The 13,664-nt window shown below is 38.1% G+C and overlaps 1 protein-coding gene across 3 annotated transcripts; it reads right to left on the bottom strand.

Annotated features, from left to right (window-relative positions):
• Positions 1-755: 755 nt before the first annotated feature.
• On the bottom strand, positions 756-11,535 carry LOC128237256 (vitamin D3 receptor-like). Of its 3 annotated transcripts, none has more exons than XM_052952616.1 (2): positions 11,405-11,535; positions 756-3,446 (listed from the first exon to the last, which is right to left on the bottom strand). In XM_052952616.1, the coding sequence occupies exon 2, from the start codon at positions 3,386-3,388 to the stop codon at positions 1,757-1,759; it is 1,632 nt and encodes a 543-aa protein (XP_052808576.1). In that variant the 5' UTR covers positions 3,389-3,446; positions 11,405-11,535; the 3' UTR covers positions 756-1,756. The 3 variants fall into 3 exon arrangements, with proteins under 3 accessions (XP_052808576.1, XP_052808575.1, XP_052808574.1); XM_052952615.1 differs by lacking the exon at positions 11,405-11,535 and adding an exon at positions 10,929-11,056; XM_052952614.1 differs by lacking the exon at positions 11,405-11,535 and adding an exon at positions 11,036-11,050.
• Positions 11,536-13,664: the final 2,129 nt, after the last annotated feature.

The following is a 13,664-nucleotide window of genomic DNA, read 5'->3' as shown; positions in this document are numbered from 1 at the left end:
GTTGTTTATTTGCAATGTATTAATTTCTAAATTAAATGAAATGCAAAACTATTATAACCAGAAACAAATAAGTTAAAAATGATCATAACCATACTCAATATATTTTTGACACTTTCATTTGTGACATTTGAATGAAAAAGCAGTGTATAACAACAGTATAGCTAATAAGAGCAGATTGTAGAAGGTCATGGCGAGTAGCAACAGGCAATTGAAAGGCCCCTTCTAACCTTGAAGCTGATTTGTCAGTCTGGTATCGATCGAGTAGTTTGACTGGCAGGTTGCTTCATGTTAATTGCTTGAAACAAGGTCCACCCCTGGGCAATTATGATAAAATTGAAGGGGGCTGTTACTTTTAATGGTGCCCTTTCAATGTTCTTAACTCTTGTTTGCACCGAAAAAAATAAAACACTTCTTGACAAAAAAAACGGAAGGCCTTAAGCTAAAATATTTGGTGTGAAACCAAGATTATTTATATAGAGCCCTTGATGTCAATCTATAAACGTTGTCCATGGAAGACATAGACCTTTTGACAAACTTTCTTTTTTTTAAAGCTACATCAATGAAATTTGGACAATCTATACAGTTTTGAAAACAAATATTTATATGTCGTACTCGGATGACCCTGACCTTTTTTACCTATTATTTTTTTTAGAGCTATAGCAATTCAGACAATGAAAACAATGATAAATTTTGTGTTTTGATTACCTAGCCGATGACCTTTTAACATACATTTAATTTTGAAACTTCAGCCATGAAATTATGAGACCATTTATTCGAAAACAAAAATCAAAATTGTGCTTGGATAACGTTGATTGTGTCCTTTCGACCTACTTTCCTATTTTTAAGCTACTTCAATGAAAGTTGTACCATTTGTACAGTTTTCAAAACAAAAAGCAATGTTGTGCTATATCAAGGATAAAAATAAAAAGCAAAGTCAAAAATTGTCTCAATTCATATGAGCGTGGACTGGCTGCAACTGCCGCTTCAATCGTTATACAACTTATTGTAGTTATGTATCATGCAAATGGCGAGCAATGCTTTAAAGGCAGCACATACAACATAGTGTAATTAAAATAATCCTTATAAGGCAGTCATTGGAAAGCATTAAAGCAGCACATGCAACATAGTGTAATTAAAATAATCCATATAAAGCAGTCCTTGGAAAGCATTAAAGCAGCATATGCAACATAGTGTAATTAAAATAATCCATATAAAGCAGTTCTTTGAAAGCAATCATCCGTATACAAAACGTTCTTGGAAATTAATGAACGCACAATAAAACAAAAACATTAGGTCCTCATTGATTGTTTTGAAACGCATTATATAGAAATTACGAAACACGACGTGAACGTGTACGTGCCCGCGTAGCTACAGGTACAGAGAGCAGTTGCAGTTGAGTTTGTGATATTTCTATTTGAAGTTGTGCTTTTCGGCTCGCTGTCATGGCATAAATCACTTTCGACATGTTTTCGTACACTTAAATTTTAATCGTGTACAATGTACACAAATCTTGATGACGTAATGCACAAACAGAAGGAAACACCTTGCAAGCCCCCGTATATGTAGTGTTTCGCAACCTCTATTTTGACAAATGTGTGTGCACTACAAGTCCAACCTCGAACGTACATCCAATTAAATCCAGAGTACACTACCACAAAAGTTACCGACTGTTCTATATAGCCCCAAACAATCTTATAAAGACCTGAAAGGTAAAGGCGGTAGGATATCTGTCATCAACGTCCCCTAAACCTCACCCCTAAAATTCTTCCAGCGTGAGTTCCGCTAGAAGTGGTAACTTCTCTCGCACAATCTCGTTTGAACAAAATTCTTTATAGTCTTCATTAAACATGTCAGAAATACCCCTTGTGTCGACAAGGCAGTCCATGAGTTTAGCAAACCGTCGAGACGAGTCCTTGTGTTGTCTTTTTACCTCCAGTTGAAGACGATCGGCTGTCATAGCTTGGCACTTCTCGACTAATTTTGGGTTGATGAGCTTGCATCGGCCGGTTGAAAACACAACTAACGCACACATCAACGCATGTTCAGTTGGGTTGGGATTGAGTTTCTGCAGCTTGACAAGGCAAAGTGTCATATGATCAAAGTTCTGCTTTGAAACGCATTTGTCTACTACGTCATCTTCATGATAAACTTTTCCCGTTCTTATAAAAGTTTTGTGTTCAGCACTAAATTCCCTAAAAGTTAACAAGATATCTAATTCATTTGCACTCGCTTTAATAAGATTGACCTGGTCACGAATTGGTAATGACAAAAACAATGGTAGTTCCTTTACAAAGCCAAAGCTGGTCTCAAGCCACTCGTCCATTTCCTGTTTACCTTCCACCAGGTCAGCAATACGTCCATCTATTTCAAGTCCGTGCTTTTTGTAAATCTCAGTAAACTCGGTCCAACTAATAGCCTTCAAACTTCCAAACAGTTCTGTTTTCCGTTTATGATTTTCTGCCCCATCTTCAAGAGCTTTTGGGAGATCTTCATCCTTTATATTTCCAACTGAATAGATTCGCATTATACCTATATATTCTGTTATTTTCCTGACTATGTCATCAGTAAACTCGTTCGGCTTCTCAGATCCAACACAATATCGCGATAGCTTTAAGCAAATGATATCTAGCGCTGCATCTAAATCCATGACGCTTTCTTGGTTTTTAACTTGTTCTCCTTTATCACTATCTCCCACTACTTGTGCGCATCCACCTGTCGAAGACTTTGCCTCAATTATGGTTTCTGTCCGCTTGGACAGTTTGTATCTACCTAAACTCGATTTTTCCTTTGACATCCCTACCTCTAGGCATTTCTTTAATCGGCAAGCTTTACAGTTTCCCCTGGCTTTATCACTAAGAACACAATTACCTCCCTTTTTACAAGTGTAACTGTCCTTCTTTAACAAATACCTCCTGAAAAACCCTTTGCATCCCGCACACGAAATAACACCGTAGTGACAACCACATGCCTTAGCACCGCACACGTAACAAGGCGGAAACGTTAGCTTGGCAGTTTCTCGATTTGACCGTGCATTATCCTCATAAATGTTATCATCGTTTCTTGTGATATCTTTAGTTTGCTTTTGATACACATGTTCCGTTCTACACTCGTCTGTTAAGTCAATGATATCACAACTTATTTCGGCATCAGGATTGAAATTCAAAGGCGACAGCATGAAGTCCGTGGGAGGACTGCTGCTTTCTGTTGTGTTGGAGATAATATCGTCATTGGGTGCTCTAGGAACCATGTCGAGCATCGGCAGCAGCATCCCGTTTTGTTCGAGAGTGTCGTTATAGAAGGAATGCATTTGTCCGCTATTAAATGGCGAATCATTAGAAACATTCAAAAAGGTTTCATTATCACAGAAAACGTCTGATGTTTGAGCCATGTTTGTGCTTATAAGCACTGGGGTAAAGTCTTGTTGTTCAGGCTCCGTTCTTAACAACCTGAAATGCCGATGCAAACTCATTATAAAACAACTATGACCATGGAACTATTTATACAGAGTTAAAACTGGAATCCTGGTAAACATAAACATGTTTTTAATGAGCTGTGTGAAGTTAGCTAAACATACGACATTGGACATTGGACATTCAAAATCGAATGTTGTGCTGGCACGACATTGGACATTGGACATTCAAAATCGAATGTTGTGCTGGCACGACATTGGACATTGGACATTCAAAAGTGAAAGTCGTGCTAGCACGACATTGGACATTGGACATTCAAAATCGAATGTTGTGCTGGCACGACATTGGACATTCGAAAGTGAAGGTCGTGCTAGCATGACATTGGACATTCAAAATCGAATGTTGTGCTGGCACGACATTGGACATTCAAAAGTGAAAGTCGTGCTAGCACGACATTGGACATTCAAAAGTGAAAGTCGTGCTAGCACGACATTGGACATTGGACATTCAAAATCGAATGTTGTGCTGTCACGACATTGGACATTCAAAAGTGAAAGTCGTGCTAGCACGACATTGGACATTCAAAATCGAATGTTGTGCTGGCACGACATTGGACATTGGACATTCAAAAGTGAAAGTCGTGCTAGCACGACATTGGACATTCAAAATCGAATGTTGTGTTGGCACGACATTGGACATTCAAAAGTGAAAGTCGTGCTAGCACGACATTGGACATTCAAAATCGAATGTTGTGCTGGCACGACATTGGACATCCAAAAACGATTGTCGTGCCGGCACGACATTGGACATTCATAACCGAATGTTGTGCTGGCACAAAATTGGGCATTGGACATTCAAAAGTGAAAGTCGTGCTAGCACGACATTGGACATTGGACATTCAAAATCGAATGTTGTGCGGGCACGACATTGAACATTGGACATTCAAAGGTGAAAGTCGTGCTAGCACGACATTGGACATTGGACATTCAAAATCGAATGTTGTGCGGGCACGACATTGAACATTGGACATTCAAAGGTGAAAGTCGTGCTAGCACGACATTGGGCATTGGACATTCAAAATCGAATGTTGTGCTGGCACGACATTGGACATTCAAAATCGAATGTCGTGCCAGCACGACATTGGACATTGGACATTCAAAATCGAATGTTGTGCTGGCACGACATTGGACATTCAAAATCGAATGTTGTGCTGGCACGACATTGGACATTGGACATTCAAAATCGAATGTTGTGCTGGCACGACATTGGACATTCAAAAACGATCGTCGTGCCGGCACGACATTGGACATTCAAAATCGAATGTTGTGCTGGCACAACATTGGACATTCAAAAGTGAAAGTCGTGCTAGCACGACATTGGACATTCAAAATCGAATGTTGTGCTGGCACGACATTGGACATTGGACATTTAAAATCGAATGTTGTGCTGGCACGACATTGGACATTGGACATTCAAAAGTGAAAGTCGTGCTAGCACGACATTGGACATTCAAAATCGAATGTTGTGCTGGCACGACATTGGACATTCAAAAGTGAAAGTCGTGCTAGCACGACATTGAACATTGGACATTCAAAATCGAATGTTGTGCTGGCACGACATTGGACATTGGACATTCAAAAGTGAAAGTCGTGCTAGCACGACATTGGACATTGGACATTCAAAATCGAATGTCGTGCTGGCACGACATTGGACATTCAAAATCGAATGTTGTGCTGGCACGACATTGGACATTCAAAATTGAATGTTGTGCTGGCACAACATAGGGCATTGGACATTCAAAATCGAATGTTGTGCTGGCACAACATTGGACATTCAAAAACGATCGTCGTGCCGGCACGACATTGGACATTGGACATTCATAATCGAATGTTGTGCTGGCACGACATTGGACATTGGACATTCAAAAGTGAAAGTCATCATCCGCTGGACACTCATTCATTCTCTGAGGTTTACTTAGATCTGTTCACAAAATGGCCGATTCCTTTTTAATATCAGGTTTTTTGATTGGTCACCAAAAGTATGCATACCTTGTATAAGTTATTTTTCAAACAAAAGTCTTTGATGATTATAAAAGTAATAAAATGTGAAATGAAAGAGCTAGTTAAAGCGCTATTGTTTCTGCGGATTATATTGAGCAATAAAAATATAACACCTTTACTGAACATATTCCGGCTCTCAGCAGGGTGTCCACCTTTGATGGATTAAAAATATCCAAATTGAAATAAGGCGTATGTTGTATATCAACAATTAAAGCAATAAACACAATTTATGAGTAAAAGAAAACACAATCGATTGCAAAATTGCGTCCCACCAAACAATAATTCATATTGAGGTTATACAATTACAATTGTAAAGGATCATTATTTAGTGATATATCTACTGCCTTTATGTATACAATGACTATATGTACAATTTGGATTTCAATTTATTGGGGCTAACATCTGCAACATTTTATAAATGTCCCACTCAATAAATGTTCAAATATAAAACAAGCAGTTCAATTCGACTACAATACTGGCCACATATTATTCAGCTAATGGACGCGTGAGCTGCTCAAATCTATCTTAAAGGACCATTCGAAGTCTCTGTCTATCATGGGTCCAATATTTATATTTATTACCAAGACAACTAGCCAGCACGACATATTATTTTGAATGCCCAATGTCGTGCTATTTCAATTTTGAATGTCCAATGTCGTGCCAGCACAACATTCGATTTTGAATGTCCAATGTCGTGCCAGCACAACATTCGATTTTGAATGTCCAATGTCGTGCTAGCACGACTTTCACTTTTGAATGTCCAGTGTCCAATGTCATGCCAGCACAACATTCGATTATGAATGTCCAATGTCCAATGTCGTGCCAGCACAACATTCGATTTTGAATGTCCAATATCCAATGTCGTGCTAGCACGACTTTCACTTTTGAATGTCCAATGTCCAATGTCGTGCCAGCACAACGTTCGATTTGAATGTCCAATGTCCAATGTCGTGCTAGCACGACTTTCACTTTTGAATGTCCAATGTCCAATGTCGTGCCAGCACAACATTCGATTTTGAATGTCCAATGTCGTGCTAGCATGACCTTCACTTTTGAATGTCCAATGTCTAATGTCGTGCCAGCACAACATTCGATTTTGAATGTCCAATGTCCAATGTCGTGCTAGCACGACTTTCACTTTTGAATGTCCAATGTCCAATGTCGTGCCAGCACAACATTCGATTTTGAATGTCCAATGTCCAATGTCATGCTAGCACGACTTTCACTTTTGAATGTTCAATGTCCAATGTCGTGCCAGCACAACATTCGATTTTGAATGTCCAATGTCCAATGTCGTGCTAGCACGACATTCACTTTTGAATGTCCATGCAATGTCCAATGTCGTGCCAGCACAACATTCGATTTTGAATGTCTAATGTCCAAGTCCAATGTCCAATGTCGTGCCAGCACAACATTCGATTTTGAATGTCCAATGTCATGCTAGCACGACCTTCACTTTTGAATGTCCAATGTCGTGCCAGCACAACATTCGATTTTGAATGTCCAATGTCGTGCCAGCAGAACATTCGATTTTGAATGTCCAATGTCCAATGTCGTGCTAGCACGACTTTCACTTTTGAATGTCCAATGTCCAATGTCGTGCCAGCACAACATTCGATTTTGAATGTCCAATGTCCAATGTCGTGCTAGCACGACTTTCACTTTTGAATGTCCAATGTCCAATGTCGTGCCAGGACAACATTCGATTTTGAATGTCCAATGTCCAATGTCATGCTAGCACGACTTTCACTTTTGAATGTCCAATGTCCAATGTCGTGCCAGCACAACATTCAATTTTGAATGTCCAATGTCATGCTAGCACGACCTTCACTTTTGAATGTCCAATGTCGTGCCAGCACAACATTCGATTTTGAATGTCCAATGTCATGCCAGCACAACATTCGATTTTGAATGTCCAATGTCCAATGTCGTGCCAGCACAACATTCGATTTTGAATGTCCAATGTCGTGCTAGCACGACTTTCACTTTTGAATGTCCAATGTCCAATGTCGTGCCAGGACAACATTCGATTTTGAATGTCCAATGTCCAATGTCGTGCCAGGACAACATTCGATTTTGAATGTCCAATGTCATGCTAGCACGACCTTCACTTTTGAATGTCCAATGTCGTGCCAGCACAACATTCACTTTTGAATGTTCAATGTCCAATGTCGTGCCAGCACAACATTCGATTTTGAATGTCCAATGTCGTGCTAGCACGACTTTCACTTTTGAATGTCCAATGTCCAATGTCGTGCCAGCACAACATTCGATTTTGAATGTCCAATGTCGTGCTAGCACGACTTTCACTTTTGAATGTCCAATGTCCAATGTCGTGCCAGGACAACATTCGATTTTGAATGTCCAATGTCCAATGTCATGCTAGCACGACTTTCACTTTTGAATGTCCAATGTCCAATGTCGTGCCAGCACAACATTCAATTTTGAATGTCCAATGTCATGCTAGCACGACCTTCACTTTTGAATGTCCAATGTCGTGCCAGCACAACATTCGATTTTGAATGTCCAATGTCATGCCAGCACAACATTCGATTTTGAATGTCCAATGTCCAATGTCGTGCCAGCACAACATTCGATTTTGAATGTCCAATGTCGTGCTAGCACGACTTTCACTTTTGAATGTCCAATGTCCAATGTCGTGCCAGGACAACATTCGATTTTGAATGTCCAATGTCCAATGTCGTGCCAGGACAACATTCGATTTTGAATGTCCAATGTCATGCTAGCACGACCTTCACTTTTGAATGTCCAATGTCGTGCCAGCACAACATTCACTTTTGAATGTTCAATGTCCAATGTCGTGCCAGCACAACATTCGATTTTGAATGTCCAATGTCGTGCTAGCACGACTTTCACTTTTGAATGTCCAATGTCCAATGTCGTGCCAGCACAACATTCGATTTTGAATGTCCAATGTCGTGCTAGCACGACTTTCACTTTTGAATGTCCAATGTCCAATGTCGTGCCAGCACAACATTCGATTTTGAATGTCCAATGTCGTGCTAGCACGACTTTCACTTTTGAATGTCCAATGTCCAATGTCGTGCCAGGACAACATTCGATTTTGAATGTCCAATGTCCAATGTCGTGCCAGGACAACATTCGATTTTGAATGTCCAATGTCGTGCTAGCACGACTTTCACTTTTCAATGTCAAATGTCCAATGTCGTGCCAGCACAACATTCAATTTTGAATGTCCAATGTCATGCTAGCACGACTTTCACTTTTGAATGTCCAAGGTCGTGCCAGCACAACATTCGATTTTGAATATCCAATGTCCAATGTCATGCCAGCACAACATTCGATTTTGAATGTCCAATGTCCAATGTCGTATGTTTAGCTAACTTCACACAGCTTTTTTAATGATAAATTTACCAAAATGACACGTTCGTTAATGCAGGCTAGAGATATATCTTAAATCGATTATTTTTATTATGCACTGATCAATACGCCCAAAAAAGTCGCAATAAAGCTGTAGATCAAATCATGGCATCAATAAACTTATCTTTAAGGAAAGCAAATAAGTGTGATGATTATATAGAGTTTAAATCTGTTTCACATCTTGGTAACCAACAACTAATCTAGTCAGCATCACGGGTGGCAGTTACATTGACAGGACCCTCCTATTTGCCACGCCCCCTCCCCCCCCCCCCACCAAAAAAACCCCCAATCAAGACAAAAATTATTTGAACATGATCATCAATCACAAAAATCTAAATGTCAAACGAAAAAAACAACACGAAAAAAGCATCATGTTTTTAATTTTTACAATGTACTTATTATAATTTATAAGGCTTGTAAACCATTTTTATATTTAAAAATATAGGTTTTTTTTGTAAAGAATTTTCCAATCGTTTTTGGTCTTATTTTAAAAAGAATTACTTTTCTTTTCTTTCTTTTTTCTTTTTTTTTGGGGGGGGGGGGCAAATAGGGTGGGTCCAGTCAGAGTATCTGCCGCCTGTGGTCAGCATATAACCATTAACCATTCATAGCTAAATATAAAAGTCGATGAAAAAAAACAACAATAAAATACCAGTATATTTATTTGACTTTTATCACTGTAAATACTTCAGGATTGACCAAACATTTATACTTGTGTGTTATCAGCTGTTAAATACCCGGTTACGATCTTGTTATCAGTAATTAATATTTTCCTTAAATGGTTTATTTAGTAAGTAGTAAAGGTGTATCACTCAATATTTATGTTTGTTATATATCTATATGTATGAATTAATTTTAAATAAGAGTGACACTTTAAAACAGTTAAATTGTTGTAAGTAGTAATAAACTGATATCCAACCCTCAATGTTTACTGTGTGAGCAATATGACCCGCTCGTTACCAGAAAGGCAAATAAGATAAGAAACTTTATAGTGAACATTACAGTCTAACTTAAATTGGATAATAATAATAATAATAATAATAATAATAATAATAATAATAATAATAATAATATAATGATAATAATTGTAAGTGTGTGTTTTAAAATGAAGTTTAAAACCTTTAAAGTTTTAGAAAGAATATTACTTTAACATCATTCAGCCTAATAAAAACATCAACAACATCATTCGGAACTCCTCGGCCATTTTTGCCGAGGAGCTCCGAATGCAACAACATAAAAGAAAGCCTGACCTATATATAGCTAGCCGACCTGTTTTTGAAAACCTAAACCGCCTCCGTGGCCTTGTGGTTAAGCGTCCGCCTACGGAGCGGGAGGTCGTGGGTTCGATCCCGGGCCGCGTCATACCGAAAGACGTTAAAAGCTGGTACAAGTAGCTCCCTTGCCTGGCGCTTGGCATTTAAAGGGTAGTGCTTGGGAAAGTGGTGTACTCAGTACTGGTCCTACCCAGGAAAGTTGTATCCCGTGTATCGGTGCTTTACACCGAGCACGTTAAAGAACCAAGAGGTCTCTTCGCAAAGAGCTAGGGTATCGCACCCGGATTTCTTGTATCTCACTCTGTTTCTTCAAGTCTTCCAATGTCTGGATTTGACTGCGAATTGCTGTCACTTCTATCTCATGTCACTTATGGCATTCAAACACAATTTAAGTCGTGATGGCGTCACGGCGGGGTCAAGCCATAATGCAGCCAATGGGCGCGGGCAGACCTTGATAAACTCAAATAAACAAACAATTTTGAAAACCTAACCAAACTAACCTAACCTGGCCTTGTTAATTTGTTTGTAATCATGTTGATTTAATATAAACGCGGTAGTGCATGCTATGATTTGTTTTGATGATGATAAGCTGTACATACTTGTATCTAAATAAATGTTACTTTCTGTTCTGTTCTGATCATGTTCAGCATACGTACTGGCTTGAGATATACGTATCTTAAATCGATAACCTTCATTTAGCATGTATATACGCCCATAGATAGTGACAATAGTGAAGGCTCAAAATACAGCTGTAGATTAAATCAAGGTATCAATAATATTACCTTTAAGAAAAACAACGGCTATTTAGAGTTTTAATCCTTTTTCACGACAGGTATGGAAGCAACTAAACCAGTCAGCATATAACCAAAGTCATAGCTAAATATATTACCAGTGCATATATACATGTTTGTCTGGTACCCAGCGTACTCTGCACAAAAAGAGTAATGATATAGTATAAAGGGCAGGTAACCCAGGCTAATATACATGTCTATTATCGACTAAATTGCAGGTGGGTTAATTTCTGTGACATTAAAGTGACACTCGTATGCAAAATCAATGCACATACTATGACAAATATAAATTTTGAGTAAAAACCTTTAACTAATTACTAAATAATGCATTTATTGAAAATATTAATTACTGACCACAAGATTGTTACCGTGCATTTTAGTCATTCAAAAATGACTACCGTGCATTTTAAATAATAGCTGAAAATGCGAAAATATATATTAAATGATGGTGAGGGCTAAATATTTACCCTGGTCTACTATCGTCTCATATGGTAGTATTGCCCTGATTTTCGCACCTTTCTTCCATTTCAAACTCTGTTTCTTTCATATTAAGTTCCATTGTTTTCGACTTTTATTCATCCTTTTTGGTATATTAAAACTTTTATATATGTATTCATTGCGCTAAATCTTATTGCATCTTTAACGCTTGGATTAATTTTATCTAGGCGATGATGCATTTTCACATTTAATGCAAGCTCTAATGCACACATGTATAATGCAATGTCATTGTTCAAGAAAGTCAAAAATAAGAAGATGAATTGGTGATCCTCATTCGCAACTCCTCGGCCATTTTTGCTATAAAAACCGTTCTATGAGTTACACATTTTCTGAAAACTTGTAACGTAACCGTTTATTTAGGAAGACCTTTGTTCTGATTAATTTATAGGTACATGTAGTTCACATTCTCGTTCATCAGAGTGATGATGCTATGAGTACCACGTTAGATTTATCACGATCGAACCTCTGATAAATGAGAATGGTAGTTCACTGCATTGGCCTTTGTCCTTGGCGGTCCGGGAAACGCAGTATTTGCAAATAAAAAAAGGGTTGTTGATATTGTTTTCGTTGTTATTGATTTTTTTAGCGTTCATTGAGTGTTTTCATCCATAATTGGGGATGTTGCAGAGAACTATTTTATTCCGCGCATTTCCACATACTATTTAAGGAATGTTTGGCATGATAATCCCCTGCTGTGCATTTTCTGCTAAATGCACTGGTGTCACAGTAGGGGCCAATTTCCTGTGTATTCGTTTATTGGCTCAGGGCCATTTAGTGACCATTACAATAATAAAACCTCCCAAACTGCACAGCAGGATACTCAGATCGGAGATCTGATAAGAGGGATCAAGGCAGGAAGATCAATACACAGAGGTTGTGTACTGTACACAGATTGGGGGTGGGGTCACTTAAAGAAGGCATAATCAATTTTGTATCAACAAAACGCAATCCGCTTTGAAAATAAAACATGTTCACCTGTACTTGATCATGTTGATCCAAATATTCTTGCTATCGCTAAATCACTTTTTTTAACTTTTGCAACGTGTGCGGGCTTTTCCTCAAGGTTACTTAATACTTTTGATTGTGAACAAATGATTTTGATTAAGCTCCAACCTAATAATCACAAAATTATTATACAAGAAGTTTTATGTACGTAATTTCCTTGTGGCTTCTTACCTATGATCGATAACTTACTGCTATGTCAGTGATCTCTGTGAAATAACAGAAAGCTGGGATTTCTTGCATAAAACACAGAGTTGTAACTTTCAAAATAAAAATGCTTATCAATTATGAAATACCAGATAGCCTAGTTTTCTTGTTATTTACATGAAGTACGTTCACTTTCTTTCTTTACGTCTGCAAGCTATAAATACGCTCCCACTACATCAAACAGGAAAACAGGGGTTTCTCTGAAAGATTGTTCAAGTTTCAACTTACTATGCCTCTCAGGATAGCTGAGCTTTCCACAAAGAGCATAGAAGTGTAGGCTGAAATTAACTATCGTATCTTTCAACAACAACCCGGTCCACTCGTCAGCTATTAGCTGAGCTTTTCAGTAAAGATAGTTAATATTTTAGTGATGCACCTACAAAGTTCAAGTTGATTAATACCAAATATTTCTTGATGTTTACTGTTTGGTATTGGTGACGATATTGGTGGTGTTAGCAGTTCATACTCCAGGTCCCGGCGTGAGCACATTGAAGGGTCCCACCACCGCACACCTATCCTGGGCAGACTACCAGGGCCCCGTTTTACTAACAGGCGGTTAACCAGTACTAGGAGCCTTCACCTCTGCAAGGAACTGACAACGTCTACACTTATGTATATCATTTAATACTTGCATCAGCATTCCGATTGGACAAAATTATTCTTATCTAACTGACTATAAAAGATTATTCTGGCTTGCGAGATCCACTATGCATTTGAATATAATGTTACGGACTATGAAAAAGGCTTATAGAAAGTTAAATTTACAAAAAATCGATTCATATCAATCATAATAACCTTTATCAAAATATTTCAGTTCATTATATGTTTCTTCTATATAAAATAACAATGCTATTTACCTTAAAATGTTCAAGAACGACTGCAGAAAGGTTTAGACTAATTAAGAGGTAAATGTTACAACCGAATAAAAACAAAACAAACAACAACAAAAAAAAGAAGAAAAAAAGACAACAACAACAACTAGTGTATGATATAGGATACCATCAATAAGAGAATAACGTT

This window comes from Mya arenaria, chromosome 6, assembly GCF_026914265.1.
Source record: "Mya arenaria isolate MELC-2E11 chromosome 6, ASM2691426v1".
Classification (NCBI taxonomy): Eukaryota; Metazoa; Mollusca; class Bivalvia; order Myida; family Myidae; genus Mya; species Mya arenaria.
This window is presented reverse-complemented; position numbering and strand designations above follow the sequence as displayed.